This window comes from Helicoverpa armigera, chromosome 29 (genome assembly GCF_030705265.1).
Source record: "Helicoverpa armigera isolate CAAS_96S chromosome 29, ASM3070526v1, whole genome shotgun sequence".
NCBI classification, from domain to species: Eukaryota; Metazoa; Arthropoda; class Insecta; order Lepidoptera; family Noctuidae; genus Helicoverpa; species Helicoverpa armigera.
The window spans coordinates 1,430,630-1,453,705 of record NC_087148.1 but is presented as its reverse complement, the minus strand read 5'-3'; the positions used below and the strand labels follow the sequence as shown (position 1 = coordinate 1,453,705).

The following is a 23,076-nucleotide window of genomic DNA, read 5'->3' as shown; positions in this document are numbered from 1 at the left end:
TGTTTCCGGTAATTTACCATTACCGGTAATTTACCGTTACCGGTAATTTACCGTCTTCGGTAATTTTCCGTTTCCGGTAATTGTAGGTTTTCGGTAATTTTACGGTTAACGGTAAACACCGGTTTTAGATAAGTGCAACGTTATAGTGTAAAGGCAGTGTAGATTCCAATGTACATTTTTTTTTCTAATTTTTAAGCAATAAATTATTGTTAAATAATTTTGACGCTTTTTAGTGTAAATAAACGGTAATTTCCGACAATCCCTTAGTTGTGATCTTATATGTACTGAAGAAAATATATGGAATCAATATTATAAATTGGATGGTTTTAATTTCACTTAAAAGCATAGGTTTATCTGCTCATCTTGTCATGACAAATTCCTCTATATTTCTTGGCAGTCGTTACGGGTATTTAGAAGTCTGTCAACCAGTCTTACAAGAGGTATCCCGGTTTGTAGTTTGAGAAGATCAGATATCCTTGTGGCACACTGGTACCCAGCTGCATCCAGATATACTGGAAGCTGACCCCAACATAATTGGGAAAGGGCTTGGGTGATGATGATGATGATGATAAAGGCAAAATAATAAAAAAAAACAGTATATTATCTAAAAACTAAAATGTAATCAAAAAAATAACCTTAAAACTAAATACAAGCTAGAAACAGCGAAAACAAATACTTTGTACAGTAAAAACAAATAAGCCGGGAAGAGAACGCAGAACAAAATCTTGAAAAATAATTGTTTTTTAACGGCGTAAACTGAACCTTTCAGTCCGTCTTTAACTATAAACTTTCTCAGTCCTAAACACCACAGTACCATGTACTCGGTCCACTGCAGCTGAGTGATGTCGAAGTTGAATATAGTTTTATCGATAGTCGATAAAATAAAGTCATAGTCGATAAAATCAAGCCTATGTTAGGTAGATTTATTTAGCTCTATATGTCACTGGGATATATGTAGTTTCCTAACAGTGAAATAATATTTCATATCTGTTCAGTAGTTTGAAGCCTTTAGGGTACACAAACAGACCATTTTAACATTTTTTTAATAACTTTACTCTTAAATGGTTGTTTTTTGTAAGAGATACAAAGATTTTTCAATAAATCGTCATATATATGGTGGGCAAAATTAAACAATCATTAAAAGTAACTTAATTTAATCAAAAAAATAACCTTAAAACTAAATACAAGCTAGAAACAGCGAAAATGAATACTTTATACAATAAGAACAAATAAGCAGGAAAGAGAACGCAGAACAAAATCTTGAAAAAGAACTGTTTTTTAACGGCGTAAGCTGAACCTTTCAGTCCGTCTTTAACTATAAACTTTCTCAGTCCTAAACACCGTAGTACCATGTAGGTACTCGGCCCACTGTAGTTTATTTATTCATTTATTCAGGCAAACCAACAACATATGTATTATTATAATCATCGGCAAGGATATTGAGCCCTGACCTTCACCTGCGCAGAAGTCATTTATTGGTTTATTGCCTTAAGTATACAGTGCGCAAAGCGATCCCCACTCTTCCGCCGAGAGCTCAATATCTGTGCCGATAACTATACAAAAGTTGAGTGACGTCAAAGTTGAATATAGTTTTATAGACTGTCGATAAAATATAAATAACAATTTTATCGATACCTACTCAAATCTGTGCTTTAGTTTCGAATTTAAGTCTTTATGGTATAAAAAAAAAAACAAAAATTATAAGGTGGAATCATCATAGATATGGTGGGCAAAATTAAACAATCATTAAAAGTAACTTAATTTAATCAAAAAAATAACCTTAAAACTAAATACAAGCTAGAAACAGCGAAAATGAATACTTTGTACAATAAGAACAAATAAGCTGGGAAGAGAACGCAGAACAAAATCTTGAAAAAGAACTGCTTTTTGACGGCGTAAACTGAACCTTTCAGTCCGTCTTTAACTATAAACTTTCTGAGTCCTAAACACCACAGTACCATGTACTCGGTCCACTGTAGCTGAGTGACGTCGAAGTTGAATATAGTTTTATCGATAGTCGATAAACCGTCGTATAGTGCTGCGGTATTGTCATCGATAAATCGCCAATCGTTGACAGTGAAGTAAGATAGAGCCATAGACATTTTGAACATTTTCGTGTAGATTTTTACGAATCTGTAAAGAAAAATATGATTTTGAATTATTTACCTTTTTCGAGCAACTATACTACTTATTAAAATCCTATTTCACCGATTACTGAAAGTCTCAGATAGGCTATATCTATAGCTATATCTGGATGAATTCATAAGTAGAATTTATCTCACATAGCGCATAAACTACCGGATAACTTAAATACTGACTATCGACAACCAGCAAAACCGGGTCTTAGTTTTTTAAACACATGGTTAATATTAGTATTTTTTTATTGATATACTAGCTGCTCCTCACTTTTTCCGTAACTAGATAAATTTTAGCCTATTTCATTCGGGTATCGTGTAGATTCTTAACAATGTTTTTGTTTTGTAATTACTTCAGTAGTTTCGGAGCCAATTTTTTTTCCTCTTTATAATATTATTTTAGAACTGCCTCGTTGGTCTAGTTGTCGCAAGTGTGGCTGCTGAGCACGAGGTCTCGGGTTCGATTCCCGAGTCGGGCCGAAATAGCTTTGTGGGTTTTAGAAGACTTTCACAAAGCTGCCCGGAGCCTGGAAGTTGATTGATACACCCGTGCATCGGAGAGCACGTAAATGTTGGTCTTACGCCTGATCCCTTTCCGGTCGTGTCGCATTGCCGTCCCATCGCGCTATGAGAGTGAAGGAATAGGGAGTGCACCTGTGTTTGCGCAAATGCTCGTGCACTATAATATGTCCTGAGCAGCTGGCTGATCTCCTCTGAGAACAGCCGCCATTATTATTATACAACAATAAAACCAGCTACTAATTTAAACATATCTTACCTCCTCTCTTTCCCCAAAACAAAGCATACTGCATCAATGACATAAGCTGGTATAAAATGCAATAACCAGGAATATAACCAGAATACGGTAGGATTGTTGGTTCCCCAAGCAAAGGCATACGCTATAGCCGATGGGCTGGGATATTGTTTCGCTATATAACCTTCCGTGAAGTCTACCAGCCAACCTATTGGAAAAAATAATATATTATCTATTTTATCGGTGATTGGTACACCCGTCGAGTCATGGTGGTCTAGGCCTAGTGGGTAAAGAACCATCCTCTCGAGTAAGAGGGCGCGGGTTCGATTCCAGGTCAGGCAAGTACCAATGCAACTTTTCTAAGTATGTATGTACTTTCTAAGTATATCTTGGAAACCAATAGCTAATAAAAAGGTGAAGGGAAACATCTTGAGGAAACCTGGACTATATAGTCTGAAATCAGCAACCCGCATTGAGCAAGCGTGGTGATTAACGCTCAATCCTTCGGCCTGTGCCCAGCAGTGGGACGATAAAAAGGCAGTAACAGTAACAGCAACAGTGGTACACCCGTGCATCGGAGAGCACGTGAATGTCGGTCCTGCTTGTGATCTCTCTCCGGTGGTGTCGGATTGTTGTCCTATCGCGCTATGGGAGCGAGGGAATAGTGATTGGACCTGTGTCTATGCAAATGCTTGTGCACTATGTCCTACGCAATTGACTGATTACTTTATAGTTCAGCTACCGTAGCCGAAATAGTTTGAGCGCTATTTGTGATTGTCTGAGTCTCGACCACAACGGCGTACAACATTTTTAAGACTGTTAGAACTTTTTCTTCTAGAGCCATACATCTTTGGCAGTCGTTACTGGCGGTCAGAAGCAAGAAAGTCTGTCAGCCAGTCTTGCCAAGGGGTATCGGGTTGCCCGGGTAACTGGATTGGGAAGGTCAGATAAGCAGTCGCTCCTTGTAAAGCACTGGTACTCAGCTGCATCTGGTTCGACTGGAAACCGACCCCAACATAGGGAAGAAGCTGGACAGATGATGACTATAGTTAAGGAGCTTTTGAATCTAAAATATTTTTTTTCTTATAAAACTTGATTAAAAAAAATAAACCTTACCCCATCTCGTCGGATTTCTCGTGGAAGTAGTTACAGTATAAATCTTAGGCTTGGTCTCTCCTTTCTGAACTTTCTTATAGGTTTCATACGCTGACACAATGATAGCATTGTTTACATAGTCCACTGGAACTAGGCCTATGTTCACGTCATTGTCGGCCATGATTGTGTGCATCAGGCCTATGCCGGGGCCTAGGACTACCTGGGAATTAGAAAAAAAGTTTTTAAGTTAAAAATCAAATCATTTTATTTCATTTAGGTCTTTCAAGAACGGACAAGAAATTGTATAGTTAATCTTTTTTTAAAATAATAGGTATTACAGTTTTATAATCTGTATTGTTAAATCATCATACATAGTAAAAGATTTTTTTTATGGATCTTTATAATTAAGTGAATACAAATTAGTATTAAAGATAGTAAAATAAAAGATATTTTTTTTAACTTACTCCACTGGCGCCGTAAACGTTGGACATGTCCAACCAACCGGGAGTGGGTTCCTTGTGTGCCACAATTACTGGAATAGACAGAAAAGCAATGGTATTAAAAACGACGAAATTATTATCAAAATCGGCTCAACTTAAAAACTACTTCGAGCACCAGCACCTAGCGCTTAGGTTATAGAATTTCGTAATATTCCCATGGGCTACGATTAACTGTGTTTTCAAATTGGTCCAGTAGCTTCTGACAATATTGCTCGTTCAAACAAACAAACTCTTCAGCTATACCATTACTATAGTTAAAGTTATCTCAAAAAAGCTCTGTAGTGTGCCTGATAGAGACCTACATATAAAATAATATATGAGCACATCGTCACTGTCTTTGAAACTTTGAAACTTTTTCATAGTTTTGGAGTTTATCACGAATCTACAATCTCAGTGTAGGTAGTGACAAGTTCTAAAACTCACCTATAGCAGGTCTGACAATACACAGAGGCAGGCCATCCGCCATGGACCTGACAGTTTCCTCGGCTACCGCCTTCCCGAACGAGTACGTGTTCGGCCAGTTTTTGATTAATCTGCAATAAAAAAATAAAATTAATGTTAGTAAATCGTGGTTTTCATCTCCCAAGCCTTTTCCCATCTATGTTGGGGTCGGCTTCCAGTCTAACCGGATGCAGCTGAGTACCAGTGTTTTACAAAGAGCGACTGCCTATCTGACCTCCTCAACCCAGTTACCCGGGCAACCCAATACTCCTTGGTTGGACTGGTGTCAGACTTACTGGCTTCTGACTAAACGTAACAACTGCCAAGGATGTTCAATGACAGCCGGGACCTACACTAACTTACCCACTACTAATTTCATTAAGTTTCTCTTCATCAAGGGTCTCAGCGAGCTGGATGAGGGTCTCCGGGTCTATGGGGCTCTTGTAGAAGTCCTCCAGGACTTCTGTGTTGATCATGTTCTCGCAGGCGTGGGAATATGCTGTTGAGACGTGGACGTATGACCTGGGGAATGGTGGAATTAGTATTAGTTCTGCTTTAAGTAGGTAAAAATACTGGCGTATATCAGCAATTTTACACAATTTTCTTTCGGCTTTCTTTGATAAATGGATCATCTAACTTTAAAATATATTTTTTAAATCGACTTAATAGTTCTTGAGATTCGAGCGTCCAAGTAAACGTATAAACACTTCATTTTCACTTACATTTCTAATAAAATTATGTGTGTATTTTCAATACATTTATTACTCACTAAATCATTCGTTTCTCTGGAGGCAAGATCAATTCTTGGCCCAAGGCACAAAGAGACATTACACTTATCAGTATCCATATACCAGTGCGCTACATGGAGTGACTGCCTATCTGACCTCCTCAACCCAGTTACCCGGGAAACCCCTTTGGAAAGATTAACGTCTAAATTATGAGTTATTAATGTCTTTCTTTGTGCTTACTTCAGTTTCTTGCAAGCCTTGCCTAGCAGGAGAGCTTCCCTTGCACCGCGGACGTTGATCAAAGTGGCTATTTTGAGGGGCTCGTCAAACCTCGTGGTCGCAGCCACGTGCATGAATATGTCCGTCTGTGAAATAACAGTTAATATTATTTACATAAAATATATGAAAACAATTGAGTATAATACTAATAAGCCCTAGTTTCAGAGTTTTCTCAAATCCGCCTGACGGCCTATGACGTGGCATCGAAAAGTTATACCCCGCTAAGCGATTTCGGCCCGACCTAGAAATCGAACCCTTGCGACCAATGGGACAGTTTTTACATGCATTTAGTTTTTTCACGAATGTACAAAAATGAAATAAAATTGTACGTCATCAAGTTAACCTAAGCTCATAGTGACGATATAGGTATCTGATGATTTATTGTTTAATTTACAGTTTCGGCAGGCTTATAGATAGCTTTCGGGCTGATCCTTGGTTCACCTACTTATTTGGTACCTTTCGTCTTCTCCTTTAATTATCAATCTCTTGCTAGAGATTACTTTAGTTCCATAACTATAAGTACGAACTAACCTCATCAGCAACCAAGTTCCAGTCCTTCTCGCTCAATCCGAGCTTCATTTCAGCAACATCTCCGGCTACTGGTACGATCTTCTCGGCGAAATTAGGATGCAATTCCTTTACTGCGTCAAAAACCTGAAAGATGACATTAGAGGTCACTTTTAGAACTACCACATACTGAAAACTTTTGGTCGTTTTATCAAACTCAAAATCATTCATTCGACCTTGGCTGACAAACTTGTATTTTTTGAACGTGACTTTATAACGTGATTACGTGTATATAATGTGCCTACTAATATTAATGGCCAGTTTCTTCATCAAAAGTAAAAGTCAAAGTAATGTCTAAAGTAAAAGTAACGGTCAAATTCGTTTTTTCAAGGCTAAAGTGACAGCAAAACTAATAGAAAAATTGAATTTGACCGTTACTTTACTTTAGACATTACTTTGACTTTTACTTTGGCTTTAACTTTTGATGAAGAAACTGGCTGGAAAAATTTGCACCTATTTTTTTAAGTTTCTATGTAATAGATTTAAACTCAAAAATTACTGAGCTAATTTCAAAAATTCTTTCATTAAAAGCTACACTCTTCCCGAGTTAACAAAGGCTATATTTTATTCCGGTACGGCCAGTAGTTCCCACGGGACGCGATGAATTTAAAAAACTCGAAGCATTTGAGTAGGAGTCAGATTTAATGTAGCTTTGCAAAGGTATACGAGTTATTTAAGAGTTTATTTATGTAAAAAAATGCTACACAAATATAAATAATTTTATGTTTTATTTATAGGTATACATTTTATGTTATGTAGTTTTATCTTTGTTTTGTTTAATGTTGTGCACTTTTTAATTTTCTCTTCCCTATCGCATCTCTATCGTTCTAAGGTTTGCTGTTAGAGAACCCAGTTCTGGGTTAAGCTCGCCTTTGTTCATGTCTTCTCTGTGTTGTGTGTATTTTTATATGTTTTTGTGTACAATAAATAATGCTCTTTATAATGTCAAGTATTGATGACTGCGTAATTATTTAAATTATACTGCATATTTTAGTATGTCTATTGACGCACTGATTGTTATAGGCATACTAAAATAAGCCTAATGACATAAATAAATTATGTAAAATGCGATTGAACAATAAAACAATGATATAATTACATATGTACTATTATGTACTTCCTACATATCGTTATGTAACTTACATAAAGTGTGATTTGTCATTGAAAATCCTTGGCAGTCGTTATGGGTTGTCAGAAGCCAGTGTAAGTCTGACACCAGTCTAACCAAGGGGTATCGGGTTGCCCGGGTAACTGGGTTGAGGAGGCCAGATGGGACAGTCGCTCCTTGTAAAGCACTGGTGCTCAGCTGCATCCGGTTAGACTGGAAGCCGACCCCATCATAGTTGATAAAAAGGCTCGGAGGATGATGATGGTAAAGTGCGATTTGTATTTTTGTAACAAATAAACAAAAACAAAAAGTTCTTGGACCTATATCTTTCATTAACACAATGCTTTCTCATCACTGATCTAATCCTGATACGAGAAGGAAACTATTATATGAAATCTGGATGAAACCTCGGAAATCAGCTAGTAAGTATCATCTGATGATGAAGATGTCTTCCTAGCCAATTATCGGTTACGGCGTCTGTTCTCGCATAAGGAGATCAGCCAACTGCGCAGGACATATTATAGTGCACAAGCATTTGCTTGGACACAGGTGCACTCACTACACTTTCAGCCCGTCCCGGGAATCAAACCCGAGACCTCGTGCTCAGCAGCCGCGCTTGCGACAGCTAGACCAACGAGACAGTAATAATACCATCTATCTATACTTCTTATGAAGTTGTTTGTTTATTCATATCCAGGTGTGGGAAGTTGTACTTCACTGGGAAGGAAGTTGAAACAGTATGATTTTGATATTTTCACGTCTGGAGTAAAATCTTAAAGTAAAAATACTCACGGGATCCTGTAGCATGTCCAATAATCTCTGTTCAATAGGTTTTCCCTTTTTACTTCTGAGCAAGAGTAGAATTTTGGATATCTTCGTCGCTCTGAAAGAAGAACACACATTCATAAATGTTTCTGTGGGTACTATATTTTCACGATAAGTGTGAAACCAGGTCCAAAAGACCGGGGGGAACAGCTAGTAGTAATATAATGGTATTGCTGCGCAGATATTATAGTGCACGCACATTTGCTTGGACACAGGTGCACTCTCTATTCCTTCTCTCTCATAGCGTACATAGATTGTTGAGAGGTTTACCTATAATAAGCTTTAAGTAATTTGTTTTAAAAAAGACTGATCCTTGGGCTTGTTTCGGTGTTTCTATACAAGGTAGTAAGATTAGAAATACCGACTTCATCTCCCTTACAAAGAAAATTAGACGTGCAAAAGTGATAACTTCAGCCTATGTATTTGCAACGTAAATAGTACCTAGAAGTATATTATTAGTTTAAAGTTCTTCTCACCTGAAGAGTTTCTCTATAAGCTGCTTGCCGAGGAAGCCGGAGCCTCCTGTGATGAAGATAGTAGTGTTCTCGTAGAACTGCTGAACCGGAGAGTCCCAACGTGCTATAGCTTCGAGCACCGGCTTCTGTCGAGCGTGGACCTTCGCCACGAACTCTTGGGCTGGATCCATAGCTTCTGTTTCCATTGTGGTTGTTTAGACCTTGAAAAGGTAGTAAATTCTTCGATTAAAGCTCTCAGCGTTAAAATAAACGTCAGTTTTTTTCTGACACTTTTTACTATGAATTTTCAAGTACAGAAGTATTACAGATTAGGATCGATGGGGATAATTGAAAATTCGGATAATTGGCTATCTATAAAACAGACGTTTATGTTGTTAGTGAAATTGGGCTTAAGAAGAAATTGCAATGCATCATTTTAACGTACACAAATAAATGTTCCTTCTGAACTACTCGCTTTAAACAGTTACAAATTGAGTGCGAAAATTTCTACAAATGTTCGCGAAACTGCAACCTTTGTGCGCCAACATTTTATTTTATGCTAGCGAATGAAATGTTCGTCATGTTCGTGAATAATGTTGTAAGTATATCTTCAGAAGGTGAAAGAATTTCAAAGTCAAGGTTGCATAGGATAATTCAAATATTCAAACAATAGCAAAATATCTAGTATGACATTCGTACTTGTAAATATCTACTTAAGAGCGTGTACGCTCGGCGCGCGATGTCAACTTTAGGTAATTCAACGCAAAAAACCGCGCAGACTAGCGTCGCGGCTGTGTGCGTGCCTATCATACTTCACGTATAGTCACACAAACCATTTTGATCCTTTCGAGTGAAATTGGTAGAACAAAAAATATATTATTTAGTAAATAGTTAATAGCGGGAAAATAGTGTAAGTCTATGGATGTCTAAAATATAAAAGCATGAAAATAAGTCGTTAATACTTACACTCTTTTGCAAAAAAATCGGGCACCTATGAAAACCTTGGTTTTGAGGACTTTCTGTATATTACATACAATTTTCAACAGTACTAAATAGTCGACTGATGATTAATGACAATGTTAAGAGTTTCTGTATTTTAACCGATTTCAAAAAAAGAAAGGAGGAGGTTTCAATTAGATTGTTTTGTGATTGTTCTCGATTTCTCAAAGACGCCTGGACCGATTTGAAAAATTGATTGTTTATATGAATGGTCCAGTCCATCCAGACCGAAAAATTGTGGTCAAATAACAACAATTGCCGGAAAGCCAAATATTGGTGAAGAGCTTGGGTTTACCATTGCAAATAAAGTTTTAAGTTATCTATCCTATATGCTTCAAAAGTTATTCGAGATCAAAAGTCAAAATTTGGGTACATCCAAAATGAAAAAAAAAAATTATAGCTCGATTGGTAACAGACATCTGCAATAAGTGATTTCTAGCCCAGGGAGTTCGCCATATTGGATTTAGACTCGCGATACATTTTTTTTCGAGTTATTCATAGCAAGCCCTTTCATTTGATACCCATATCGTAGGAATGCATTAAAAACATTTTTTTCTCCATATTGGATATAGAATCATACATTGTCATTAAAACTGAACATTCAAACAAAATTTCAACTCAATCTATAAAAAAAATATGCTTCAAAATTGAGCTTTAAATAAAATAGTAATGTATCAAGATTTGTTGGTCGCGCTTGAAATGTACTCTATTCTCGGTATCCACGGCAGAGGTTATTCACCCTACGCGATGTTACGGAGCGACACGTCCTCTCTCTGTGAAGCCTTGCGGCGGTCTGGTTTGAGTTTACTCGCGTGCAGCGTTTTATAGTAGTTTTTAAATAATTTATAAAAAAATAAAAACGAGAGATTAAATTATAATATAAAGTTTATGTTTTAAAGAAAGAGTTATATTACTATAGTAAATAATTGTTATATTAAATTAAGTAATATAGATGGGTAAAAAAAGCATTTGAAATTCACAATTTTTCACATTGTTAAAATATTTTTTTCTGAAAGATAGAGACCTAAATCAAAAAATGTTTTCAACTAACTATAGGCATGGGGATTTCGTCTATGAGTAAAAAAATAAATATGATTAGATTTGCCACTGTTTTCACATGAATTTAAGCTTCGAAATAGACGCTGAACGGGAATTTTATAAAACATCTGTTACGTTATAGGGGTTTTAAGTATTTAAACTACACAAATTGAAATTTATGTTCAATTAACTATATAGACAGTGAAATTACCTTGCGTTATTAAAAAATAACATAGTTATAGGATAAGTAGTTACTGAGAAACAGTGGTTTGAAAAGTACCATTTTAGGCCAAATGGCGCGCGGTTGACGTACACGCTCTTAATAATGTTTCTGCGTGTCATCATTTATTGTTGTTTTAATCGCAATTATTTAAATTGTCATTGTTAGTATCTAACAGTTGTAAAACTAAACGTTTTATAATTAATTCAGTGTGATTTCGAATTAATTTATACAATGACACGTGACTTAAACGTGTGGTAGTATTGTAACTTTTAGAATATGTACTAACGGGCGTTCTATCTGTTGTTTTGATATATATGTTTACTAGAGGTTTTTGACATTGCTATTCTATTTCTCTCTCTCTTTCTCCTTCCCAATTTTATTTGGGGTCGCCAGCATTGTCTGCCGCTTTCATTCTTCCCTGTCACTCGTTATACTGACAGTCATTCTTTTCTTATTCATGTCATTTTTCAGGCAATCCAACCAAAATTCTATGTCTAGTAATAAAAAAAAAATAATAGATTTTGGGTACGACATCATCATTATCTGGTTATGTAATGCTGAATTAAATTGATTACCTACACATTACTACTAGTCCTGCTTAGTACAAAAATGTACGTGTTCGTCAATAGTGCACTGGTTGGGGCCCGAACCCACGACCTTTCCATTAATTAGCGATTCAATTAATTAACAATTCAAACTGCTTCCTTACGACAAATGTTTTCTTTCACCGCGGTCACCCGATAGTTGTCCCGATGGTTCGTTGACACGTTATTTTAAAGGTAAGTAGGTAACTGTGGAGATCTAAGGGGGAGGCCTATGTTCAGCAGTGCACGTTCTATGGCTGAGATGATGATGATGATGATGATGAAGTAACTGTGAATCAAATTAAACTGACTAACTGACTAGTCGGTTTTTGTTTTAATGTGCGTACTACCATTCATCTCCATACTGATTTATGAGCTCAAACAAACTATCGGTCAACCAATTTGAATCGTAGAAGTAGATCAAAAATTTACGCTGTGTAGGGGGCTCTTAGTCAGAGAGGTCTTAAGCTAGTGAACATCATTTTAACTGAGCAGTTTTATTAATTATATATAAATAAAATTATCAGTAACTCTCAGGTTTAACAACACACGTACGTTTCGATTTAATAATTTCACAGTTCAGTTAAAACTAAAGGTCGGTAGCCAGTCGTATTATGGAGAAGACCATATAGGAATCCAAAAAGTAGGAGAATACAATCACAGTATTATCTAGCAATATATTAATAGACGCTGGATGCTGGTCGCCTCCAACAGGTATCTGTGGAGATCTAAGGGGGAGGCCTATGTTCAGCAGTGGACGTCCTATGCACGAGATGATGATGATGATGATATTAATATTCAAATTACACAAACAATAACATTTTTAAATTAGAGAGGCAGAGTCTACTTCGATTGCTATTGTTATAATTAATCCTTTCATTTTAATAAGTTTTGCTTGTTATACTTTTATTTTAAAATAAGTTTTTAACACACCATCAACCTTTTTGTCGTCTTACTAGGCACGGGCTTTCTCATTCACAGAGACAATTGAGCGTTAATCACCACGCTTGTTCGAGACTTTTTCTTTGTTTGTTTTAATACATTGTTTTAGAATGTTAATTCGTTTTAGATAGGTCAGTTATTAATAATGGCGTCTAGACCAATTTTCAGATTTTCAGTCACGGCGGCTATTCTCTAAAGAGCAAATCTCTTTCTTCTTTCTCTCCAGACAATATTAGTTCACAAGCGTTTGAAAAAAGTTAACGTAGAGATGTTATAAAAAAAGTTTTATCTAACTTACCAAGTTAAGAACGATAAATAAACAACTATGTGAAACAAGCACTGGTTATAGAGTAACTAAGTCGACACTTCACTAGGCGACATTATCAAAATATATATAAATATTTAATTAGAACAAAAATATAAATTATTTATAGAAAAAAGTATGCGTAGCGTTATTCTGTAAGTTTTGAACTTTTAGTGACAAAAGAATGTGATTTGATAATACTAGAGGTATTTTTTTTCTTTATTTGGGCTATATGTTTTGATCTTTCTTAGGAACGGTGAGATTCTTACTAAAATTGATCGCGCACATTTGCTCGTGAACAAACAATGCTGCACACCGGTGGGAAACTCGCCTCAATCTGTGCTAATATTATAAAATTGAAGAGTTTCTTTGTTTAACTCGTCAATCTCAGTAAATACTGGTCTGACTTAGAAAATTATAACATTAAACAGCCCATTTAATGAGGAAAGCTACAGGATACTTTTTTTAACCTGAGGAGTGTAACCTGAGGAGAGGTTAGTATATAACAGAATAGCTGTTTCCCGTGGTTCAACTGCGAATGTGGAATATTTCCCTCTTACGGACTAAAAGTAGCCAATATATGTATGTATGTATATTGTCAGGCGATAGGCTGATGATGATGATGATATTGTCAGGCTCTAGATATTATCTGTGTACCATATTTTATTAAAATGACTTCATGTAGTTTTGACGTGAAAGCGCAACAGACAGACATAATTTATAAAGTACAGAATAAACCCAACAATTTTCTAATGAATTCTTTGAAAATGGCTATCCAACGCGTTGTCACATATTATGTATTTATTTATAAGCAAACTAGCTATGACGCTACGAGTAACCAACTTAGGGCTTATTCTAATATTATTTTAGGGTCAAATCAGGGTGAATGATCGTGCATTTTTTTTATGTTTTTAAAGTGCTTTGGAGTTCGTGACAAAGCGAAACAAGCAAGAGAAATTGGAGTTGTCGGTGTTACACCCCCCGTGCCTGAGAAGGCATGTGACGCCGGCGTCCCCGAATGCTACTCAGTAGCAGTCGTTGTTACAACTCCACGTCAGAGGCCGTCAGGCGGATTTGGGAAAACTCTGACACTAAGACTTGTTAGGTGATTAGACTGGCTGCTCACTCGATAAGAAGAAGGAAAAAGCATGAAGACGAAACAGAGGTGGGTTTATGACAATAAAAGTCTGATAATCCCTTTCCGACCCACAGCGAGAAAGGTCATCTGACATTAATTATTCACAGAAATGTTATCTACTAATCAGTTTTATAAAGAGGAGTATTTTTGTTTGTAATGGAACAACTCAAAATCTACTGGACCGAATTTTAAAATTCTTTCGCTGTTGGAAAGCTATACTCGTCCCGAGAAATATAGACCATCCCGGTAAGGGCAGTAGTTCCCACGGGACGTGGGTGAAACCGCGGGAAAACGGCTAGTAGATTATAACTAGTTGTATACTAGGCACTTAATAAAAACAAGCAAGGGCTCGTGGCTAAGTCAAAACTGCACGGATCGATCGACCATAAAGTTAAGCAACGCTTGGCGTGGTCAGTCCGTAGATAGGTAACCATCCTCTGATGACGGGATCTTCCGTGTTCCTAGAGGCACGGGGCACGATAGATTGTTGCATCCCGCTGTCAGCTGAACATCTTTGGCAGTCGTTACGTTTAGTCAGAAGCCAGGAAGACTTACAACCTGTCTAATCAGGGGTTGCCTGGGTAACTTATTTAGGAGGTCAGGATGGCAGTCGCTCCATGTAAAACACTGGTACGTAGCTGCATCCATTTAGACTGGAGGGCGACTCAAAGATAGTTGGGAAAAGGCTAGGCAGGTGATGATCTAAGTATATAGTGAATGTTATAATTTTGTATCGAGATTTTAATTTTTAAGATTTTGTATAAGACAGACCAAAAAAGCCGGACCAAATTGGATGAAAGTGGCAAGAAATAGGCAGAAATGGAAAGATTTGGAGGAGGCTACTATGTCACTACGTCCGAACACGGACAACCTAAGGGCTTTGATGGATGGATGGATGGATAAGACAGACAGACATAATGTTGCTGGGGAGTTTGTTGCGCCACTTCTTCTTCCCAGCAATAACACAAGGAAGTGGTGAAGAGTGGGCGTTTTTGGGGACTGTCTAATGTCATTCTGACTTTCGAAAAGTGCTGATTTTCAGCCTACCTTGAAAAACTTTTTGATTTTGAATTAGTACGTAAATCACGTGTGACATGACCATGAACTTAGGTACCTACTCTACTTGATTATAATGATGATTTGCAAAATTAAATCGCAGTAGACATTGTGCCTACTTAAAAAACATTTTTTTTATTCCATAAATAATTGATGAAAGGGAAATAGGCACAGTGCGCGAAATAACTTTGCAATTCTGAAGCTAATTTGACGTCTCACGTGAGCTCAAAGTGTTAATTTTTGGGTCGGCTTACAGTCTAACCGGGTGCAGCTGAGTACCAGTGTACCACAGTCATGGAGCGACTGCCTATCTGATCTCTCTATAACTTATTTGCTTAATATTAGTCAGTCTGGAGTCATTATAATTAAGATCCAAGGTACTTTTCGTGGCCAAAAGGCTGGCTATTACCTCGTACAAAAGATCAGCATGGCCATCCAACGAGGTAATGCTGCCAGCCTCTTGGGTACGCTCCCAGTTGACAGCGATGAGGATGAATTTTTTTATGCTTTTTAGTTTTCGTTTATAGTTTTTACTTTTAATGTAAGTAAATATAATACTTTCTTGTAGTTAAATATTTATGTAAATAAATAACTTACACTGTAGTTAATTATAGAGTTAGGTACCTACTCCCGAAATCAAAACTAGAACCTACCGTACTAAATCCATTTAAAATTGTTTGGTTTGTTGTTATTTTTAAATTGAAATCGTTAATCGTTCTTTCACCTTCTCGCAAAGATGGCGGAAAGTCACTTACCCATACGTCAATGTCAGAATGACGTTGCATTTTTTTGTTACTTACATTTGTTTACATTATTGTATGTACCTATGTACTGAAATCTAGCGTATATGACGCACTTTAACTACTAATTACAATAAAACGCAATGTATATATAGAAAATTAAAGAAAAAACAAAACAATGAGTACATCTGCACGTATGAATTATAAATTGTAAACCCAAGACAAGTTGAAAGTTTTTGCATTTGAGCGCGACGGACAGACAGACTAATAAATAAATAATATTACTTACCTATGTATAACTAGAGATTTTCCCGCGCTTACACCAGCATCCCGTGGGAACTGCTACCCGCACCGGATTAAAATATAGCCCATGTTACTCGGGAAGAGTGTAGCTTTCCGGCAGCGAAAGATTTTTCAAATCCGTTTAGTCATTTGGAAACCTTTTCCGCGTTATGTGTGGATTGTAAGGGCGTTCTAAAACAATGGTCAAACTCCCGGTACAAAGGTTGAAACGGTGACTCCTAAAAGTGCGCGAAAAATTGTTAGCGACAATCCATTAATGTGAAAGCGCTCTTAGGAACCGATTAATATGCTCGGGAAGGTGGGACCCTTGCTACATGCAATATGCATAAGCATGAAAGTAGTACAACATCTTGCATCTGAGCCTCGATTAACTGACTTTTGGTATATGCTACATGTTTTTAATAACATTTTATATTGATTGGTTCCTATGAGAGGAGAGAGATTAGGCGCAAGTTGGGTTCCTCCACTCCGATATTGCGAAGCGTGAGTCTCATATGCTCTCCGACTTCTTCCGAAACCCGACGCAAACCTCTAACGCATTTAACTACATCACCCAACAAACTGTTTAACTGTATTAGTTAAAGAAATTAAACATAATACATATTAATTAAAACTGTCTGCACGTGAACCGGTACTTCGTACCTACTTATCAAAGGGTCAGTCTTTACTGCTTAGCTATGAAAATATATTCAGTAGGTAACAAAGTAACTTCTATATTTATAATAGTGCCTATAGGTTTAGGTTATTGGAAACAATTGTTTTTCTTCTTCCTGCGCTGTTTCTAAGTTATTTGTGATCGGCGCAATATGTTTTCCGTTCCCATTCCGGTCAGTCGTCGACTAACATCCAATCCCTTCTTATTCATGTCATCATTCAGACAATCTATCCATCTTTTCCTCGGTCTACCTCTGCCTCTCTATCCACATTCATACTGAACACAAAGCTCAAGCCTAAATTACACTAGGTAATAATAATAACTAAAACAAATGCATCAAAAACTCCTCATCGCTGCCCACCGTTAGAGTTCCCAAGAGGCTGGCAGCATTGCCACTTTCGATCTTCTTCTTAACGTTTATCCCGTCAGTGCAATGCTTAATGTTTCACCAAAATAAAAACCAGCTCTTGGGTCAGTTGAAATGTCAGCAAGCCCCTTTGTCATATCTTTATATAGGAGATGAACACTTGGACCCCACGGCCCGAGAGTTCATTAATTGAAACCTACTTTTGCAAGACTTTCCCATACATTGGTTTGGATGACAGCATTGACTGTAACGATATAAAGTAAAGTCATAGTGACATTGACGTATAATTTCACGGAAATCACAAGTCGATTATGTGATTAAAATTTCCAAGTTCGCCTGCCGTAAGGGTTTACTTCGGACAGTTACCAAATTATTACTTCAAAAATTCTAACGGATAGGCAGGGCAATGCTAAAATTTTTTCGGCTCGGTCGTTGGGAACCAAATCGAGGGCGTTTTTTCCGTCGCAAGTCCAATCAGGAAGGGCGTCTTCGAGAGCAAGGCATTTCAAAAAAGTGACCCATTGCGTTTTTGATTTAGATGGTACCGTGATAGGTATGGATAGAATATCATTAAAATCATCTCCCGAGCCTTTTCCCAACTATGTTGGGGTCGGCTTGCAGTCTAACCGCATGCAGCTGAGCACCAGTGTTTTACAAGGAACGACTGCCTCTGACCTTCTCAACCCATTTACCCGGGCAACCCAATGCGGGAACGCTCCCTGTTCCAGTGCCTTTATTAAGCACATAAGTGGATACACAACTAAATTTATTATCTACTGCTTGCAGATTCCGAATCACAATACCACAAAATACTCAAAGAAATATGCGCGAATCACGGCAAGAAATATACAAAAGAGCTACAAATTCGCGTTAGTATTTAAACTTGATCTAGAGAACTAAAGTTAAACTAGAGAACAATCCGATTTAATAGGCATAGATTCCACAGTTGCCTACATTTCAGCAAAAGTGACGATACATTGATAGTAGGAGACATACATAAATAGTCTCTTCGTGGTGGCTGACGCTTTCGACCTCAAAAATCATCAAATGACGCCTCCCGCTGTGGGTTAGCAGCGGTGAGGGAGTGTCAGACCCTTACTGACTAAACGCCGTCGTGTTCCGTCGTAGGCCGCGTATGTACCAGCGCCGCGGTAACTCTTTCGAACAATCCCGCAGCCCCGGCAGACTTTGGCCCTGCTGGGCCCCTCTGGGTGGTGGCTGATACTCTTTTCCGTTTTGCACAAAGTGGAAGAGCTTTTGCTGAATCGTAAAAATATTGTATGTGTTAAGATTGTGTGAGGTGTGATTAGAGCCAGATTCGAAGAAGATGTATCGCCAATTTTGAAGGGTATTTGAAGGCACTGTTCTCCAATGTGCTCAGGTAACGTGTCAGTGGGTAGCGGCTTCAAAAATACAGTGGGCTTTGTCAGGATCATGTGGAGACGTTACAGTAAGGATATTCATCAGCCCCCAGAACTAATAGCCATTTTCTGAGTTCTACCTATCAATCGGTTCAGCTATTTTAGCGTGACACACAAAGAAACATCCATCCAAAGTTTCGAGTTTATAATCACTAACTGTTCCCCACGGTTTCCCGCGTCATGGGAAAACTGCTTCCAACACATAGATTAAAAGTTCTTTCTCAGGCTCTGAACTGTCCGTGCACCAAATTTCATCTCAATCGGTTCGGCCATTTTGCCGTGAAAGTAACAAACACACATACGTAAAATAAAATAGAGCCTATGGCACTCAGAAACAGTAACTATCTATCAGTGAAAGAATTTTGGAAATCCGACCAGCGGTTCCAAAGAAAACCCCTACATACAAACTTACTTTTACCTGTTTATAATATTACCGTTACTGTTACAGCCTTTTTATCGTCCCACTGCTGGGCTGCGGCCTCCTCTCACACGGAGAAGGATTGAGCATTAATCACCACGCTCAATGGGTCAATATTAGTATAGAAGTTTAGATTAGTCTGATTTGATTTGCTTCTCTTGCAGAACACCGGTTCGACTGACAAGGAGGTGTGCGCGAATGTGGTGAGGGAGTTACGTATGAACATCACTGCTGACCAGCTGCAACGGGAACTTCAGGATGCGAGCCGATCTAAACTACCACATGCGCCGTTACAGAAAGGTATAGACATCATCTTTTCCCAACTATGTTGGGGTCGGCTTCCAGTCTAATCGAATGTAGCTGAGTACCAGTGTGCCACAAGGAGCGACTGCCTATCTGATCTCCTCACCCCAGTTACCCGGGCAACCCGATACCCCTTGGTCTACCGGTCCTGTAATTTCTGCAGAGGTTGATACAATTCTCTTAAAAACCTTCTGAAGTTTACCTATCTTTATGTAGTACCAGCTTCTGCAGGCGGTTTCACCCACATCCCGAATGGTAACAAAAACGATCCTATTATAGATGTACTTAGGTAGTATTTTTAAGGTTTAAGGTTTTTTTAAAGTCTTACTACTGCGTCATAACAGATTGAGCGGCGTGGCTGTCACTTAGCCATGAGCTCCTCAAAGATCTATAATCCTCATTTGTTGCTCCTCAAAGATCTATAATCCTCATGTGTTCCAGGGGCTGAACGTCTACTGCAGCACCTGTACGAGAAGGGGATCAAGTTCGCGCTGGCCACCAACTCCTCGCGGAGAGCAGTCAGACTCCACATGGCTGCGAAGCCTCAAATATTCAAACTGTTCAATCATATGGTAAGATTTTGTATATAAAACTGTTAACTGCTGTTTCATCAGCCTTATTTCTTCTTTTTAGGTAGGTACTCCATCCATATATACTTCCCCTATAAACTCTTATGTATGTAATCCAAACTACATAAGAATGTAGTCACACTTCCCCTAAGTTCTCTTTTATGTACTACCCCATAAACTCTAGGGGAGTCTGTACTTTCATTATGTATTATCCTTATACAATTCCTTATGTGTTTTATTTATATACATTGAATTATCAAAATTGGTTCCGTAGATGCAGAACTATAACGTCACAGACTAAAAAATGGTGCCAATTTACAATATTACTAGCTTCTACCAGCGATTTCACCCGCATCCCGATATTTTTACTCCGTGCACCTGGATAAAAATAAGCTTATAGCCTTCCTAAAATAAATGCACTGAAATTATTTTTCAAAATTGAGTCGCTTGTTTGTGTTAGGTGTGTGCGACTGACCCGGACGTCGACCGCGGAAAGCCGTTCCCTGATATCTACCTGATGGCCGCTGCCAAGTTCCCGGATAACCCGAAGCCTATCAAGGTACCTGTATCATGTAATCAGCTTTTTAAAGGTTACACTTATGTTTCGAGTACCGTAGACATCTGTCAAATTTTACCAATCGAACATTAACCTTTTACTATTGTGATAAGGTTGAAAATCTGTTGAAGAAATTTGACAGATTGAGGTAGGTTGATTTGCTGTCTGTGTGTGTACCTATAAACAAGGTGTTGATTTGCATTTGTGCCATAGTTCAGTAGACGGGAAACAGCTAATATGCACTGCTTTTTTGTCATTGTAATGTCGTAGTATTTCAGAAGTAATCCAATTTTATGAAGAAATTTATGAATTATCGTTTGTGTGAGGGCGCAGCACGGTTTTAAGACCAGTAACACACACAAGCGCCAAGTTTAAATACGGCTAGATGACATTGACGGAATTCGGAAAAATAATATTTGAAAAAAATTACGCACCAATTTTTTTATTGATTTGGGTCGAAAATCACTAGCATAATTACGTCCTTGAATATGGCACGGATGCAAATCAACAGCTTGTATATTTACACACACAAGTACGGCTCAGCCGCTTTCGTGAAGTAGTCGAAACGTCGTGGTGTTAAAAAAACTGCAAGTTTCTTACAAAACCTACTAATGATCATGGAATATTACAGTGCCTCGTGTTCGAAGATTCGTTAGTTGGCTTAGAAGCTGGACTTGCGGCAGGAATGCAGGTATATGCATTAATTTCATTATTATTATTTGCCTAGCCTTTTCCCAACTATGATAGGTTCCGGGTTTTTTGTAGAAGTTCTTAGACATTTGGCTGTCTACGTATATCTTAAACACCAATGACTGATGAATGTTTCGGAGGGCACGTTAAACTGTAGGTCCCGGCTGTCATTTAACATCCTTGGCAGTCTGAAGTCAGAAAGTCTGACAACCAGTCTTACCAAAGGCTTGCCCGGGTAGCTGGGTTGAGGGGGTCAGATAGACAGTCCGTTCTTGTCAAATACTAGTACCTACCTACTCAGCTGAATTCGCTTAGACTGGAAGCCGACCCGAACATAGTTGGGAAAAGGCTCGGAAGATGATGATGAGAAAAATAAACCTATGTATGTTCTAGGTCGTCCTGACTCCACCATCACGCTTGCCACCTCAGGTCGCTCGAAGAGCAACACTAGTACTAAAATCCCTTCAGGATTTCAAGCCGGAATACTTCGGATTACCGCCTTTTTCTGACGACAACAAAAAACTAGCTTAGATTAGGTAACTTTCGCGTTAATGAATTTAGTAGTATTTTTATTTTTAGGCTGGCAATTTTTTAGTAGAAACTTAATTTTATGACTGCATATTTTTTAAGTTAACATAGGTATTTAGCCAAGTTTAATGTAGACATATATGTATTGCTAATTTTCGCTACATTTTAATGCTTTTCAGTTGTACATATAAAAGAAAAATTGCCACAAAATTATACAAGTTTGGTGCATATGTAGGAGGTATAAAAGGTTCAACTCTTTACATTTTCTTAATGTGTAATGCAATTATTCAAATCCTCGTGCATTTATTACTAATTTTCATGCATTTATTGCGCATTGTCATACATATTTTGCACATTTTTCTACATATTTTACTAATTTCTTTGAATACTTTTGATGCGTATTTTCATATACACTTTAAACTTTTGCTAGTGCATATAATACGAACTTTACTCGTTGTTTAAACCGTATTTTTTATTGGGGTAGAAATAAACTTCCCATTTTTAAGGATAATTTTTAAGCTGGCAATTTTTCAGCCAAAATGTCTATGGAGTCCAGGGAATGTGTGAATATAAAAAAATAAGTTTGCATCTTAAAAGTAACTGCTCAACTTAATTATAAATGTAAAAAGGTTTGTTCCAATTAAACAGTCTTATTTAAAGCATTTCAATGCTTAAAAATATATTGGGACCCTTCATATACAGAAGTGACTATTAAGTTTTAAAACATATTTGAAAGGATGCAAACTGAAATTTAAAATAATAATTCATTTAATTTTACTTTAAAATAAAGACGTTTTAAACTCGACGTTTATATTTATTTATTTAAATAAATAGGTAGGTACATTTAAAAACGTTTTTATTTTAATTTAAGTAATTAATCAGCAACTTGGCTGATTTAAATTGAAAAATCGCCCTTTTGACCTTACGGCCTCCAGAATTTTTGGCGGGAAATTGCCGAATTTTAATTACTCCTGTAAGACTTTTTGATTATTAATACAAATGTTTTTAGCCACCATTGAATACTTTGTTTTATTTTAGTAACGGCCAGTTTCTTCATCAAAAGTTAAAGTAATGTCTAAAGTAAAAGTAACGGTCAAAGTCGTTTTTTCAAGGCTAAAGTGACAGCAAAACTAACAGAAAAATTGAATTTAACCGTTACTTTTACTTTAGACATTACTTTAGCCATAACTTTAACTTGTGATGAAGAAACTGGCCGTTAGACTAAGCTTACCAAGCGGTATTGGGTTGCCCGGGTAACTGGGTTGGGGAGGTCAGATAGGCAGTCGCTCCTTGTCAATTGGTCCTCAGCTGGATCCAGTTAGACTGGAAGCCGACCCCAACATAGTTGGGAAAAG

General features: G+C 37.5%; 2 protein-coding genes across 2 annotated transcripts; one reads left to right on the top strand and one right to left on the bottom strand.

Annotated features, from left to right (window-relative positions):
* Positions 1-1,137: 1,137 nt before the first annotated feature.
* Positions 1,138-13,045, bottom strand: LOC110381128 (fatty acyl-CoA reductase wat). Its single transcript, XM_064042570.1, has 11 exons — positions 12,972-13,045; positions 8,909-9,108; positions 8,400-8,490; positions 6,464-6,586; positions 5,894-6,018; positions 5,289-5,447; positions 4,908-5,017; positions 4,449-4,516; positions 4,006-4,204; positions 2,914-3,097; positions 1,138-2,133 (listed from the first exon to the last, which is right to left on the bottom strand). Exons 2-11 carry the CDS (start codon positions 9,091-9,093, stop codon positions 1,767-1,769), a joined length of 1,611 nt encoding a protein of 536 aa, XP_063898640.1. The 5' UTR covers positions 9,094-9,108; positions 12,972-13,045; the 3' UTR covers positions 1,138-1,766.
* A 2,553-nt stretch (positions 13,046-15,598) lies between these two features.
* On the top strand, positions 15,599-21,892 carry LOC110381123 (pseudouridine-5'-phosphatase). Its single transcript, XM_064042521.1, has 8 exons — positions 15,599-15,614; positions 17,583-17,789; positions 18,023-18,105; positions 19,240-19,375; positions 19,820-19,950; positions 20,408-20,506; positions 21,135-21,194; positions 21,587-21,892. Exons 1-8 carry the CDS (start codon positions 15,599-15,601, stop codon positions 21,722-21,724), a joined length of 870 nt encoding a protein of 289 aa, XP_063898591.1. The 3' UTR covers positions 21,725-21,892.
* Positions 21,893-23,076: the final 1,184 nt, after the last annotated feature.

Coding starts and splice junctions, on each gene's coding strand:
- LOC110381128 (XM_064042570.1), bottom strand. CDS start 9,093: ATGGAAACAGAAGCTATGGATCCAGCCCAAGAGTTCGTGGCGAAGGTC. Junction 5,018..5,288: donor CTTAATGAAATTAGTAGTGG/GTAAGTTAGTGT, acceptor TTTTTATTGCAG/ATTAATCAAAAACTGGCCGA. Junction 4,517..4,907: donor TATTGTCAGACCTGCTATAG/GTGAGTTTTAGA, acceptor TGTCTATTCCAG/TAATTGTGGCACACAAGGAA.
- LOC110381123 (XM_064042521.1), top strand. Junction 18,106..19,239: donor CAAAAGAGCTACAAATTCGC/GTTAGTATTTAA, acceptor CTTCTCTTGCAG/AACACCGGTTCGACTGACAA. Junction 20,507..21,134: donor ATAACCCGAAGCCTATCAAG/GTACCTGTATCA, acceptor GGAATATTACAG/TGCCTCGTGTTCGAAGATTC.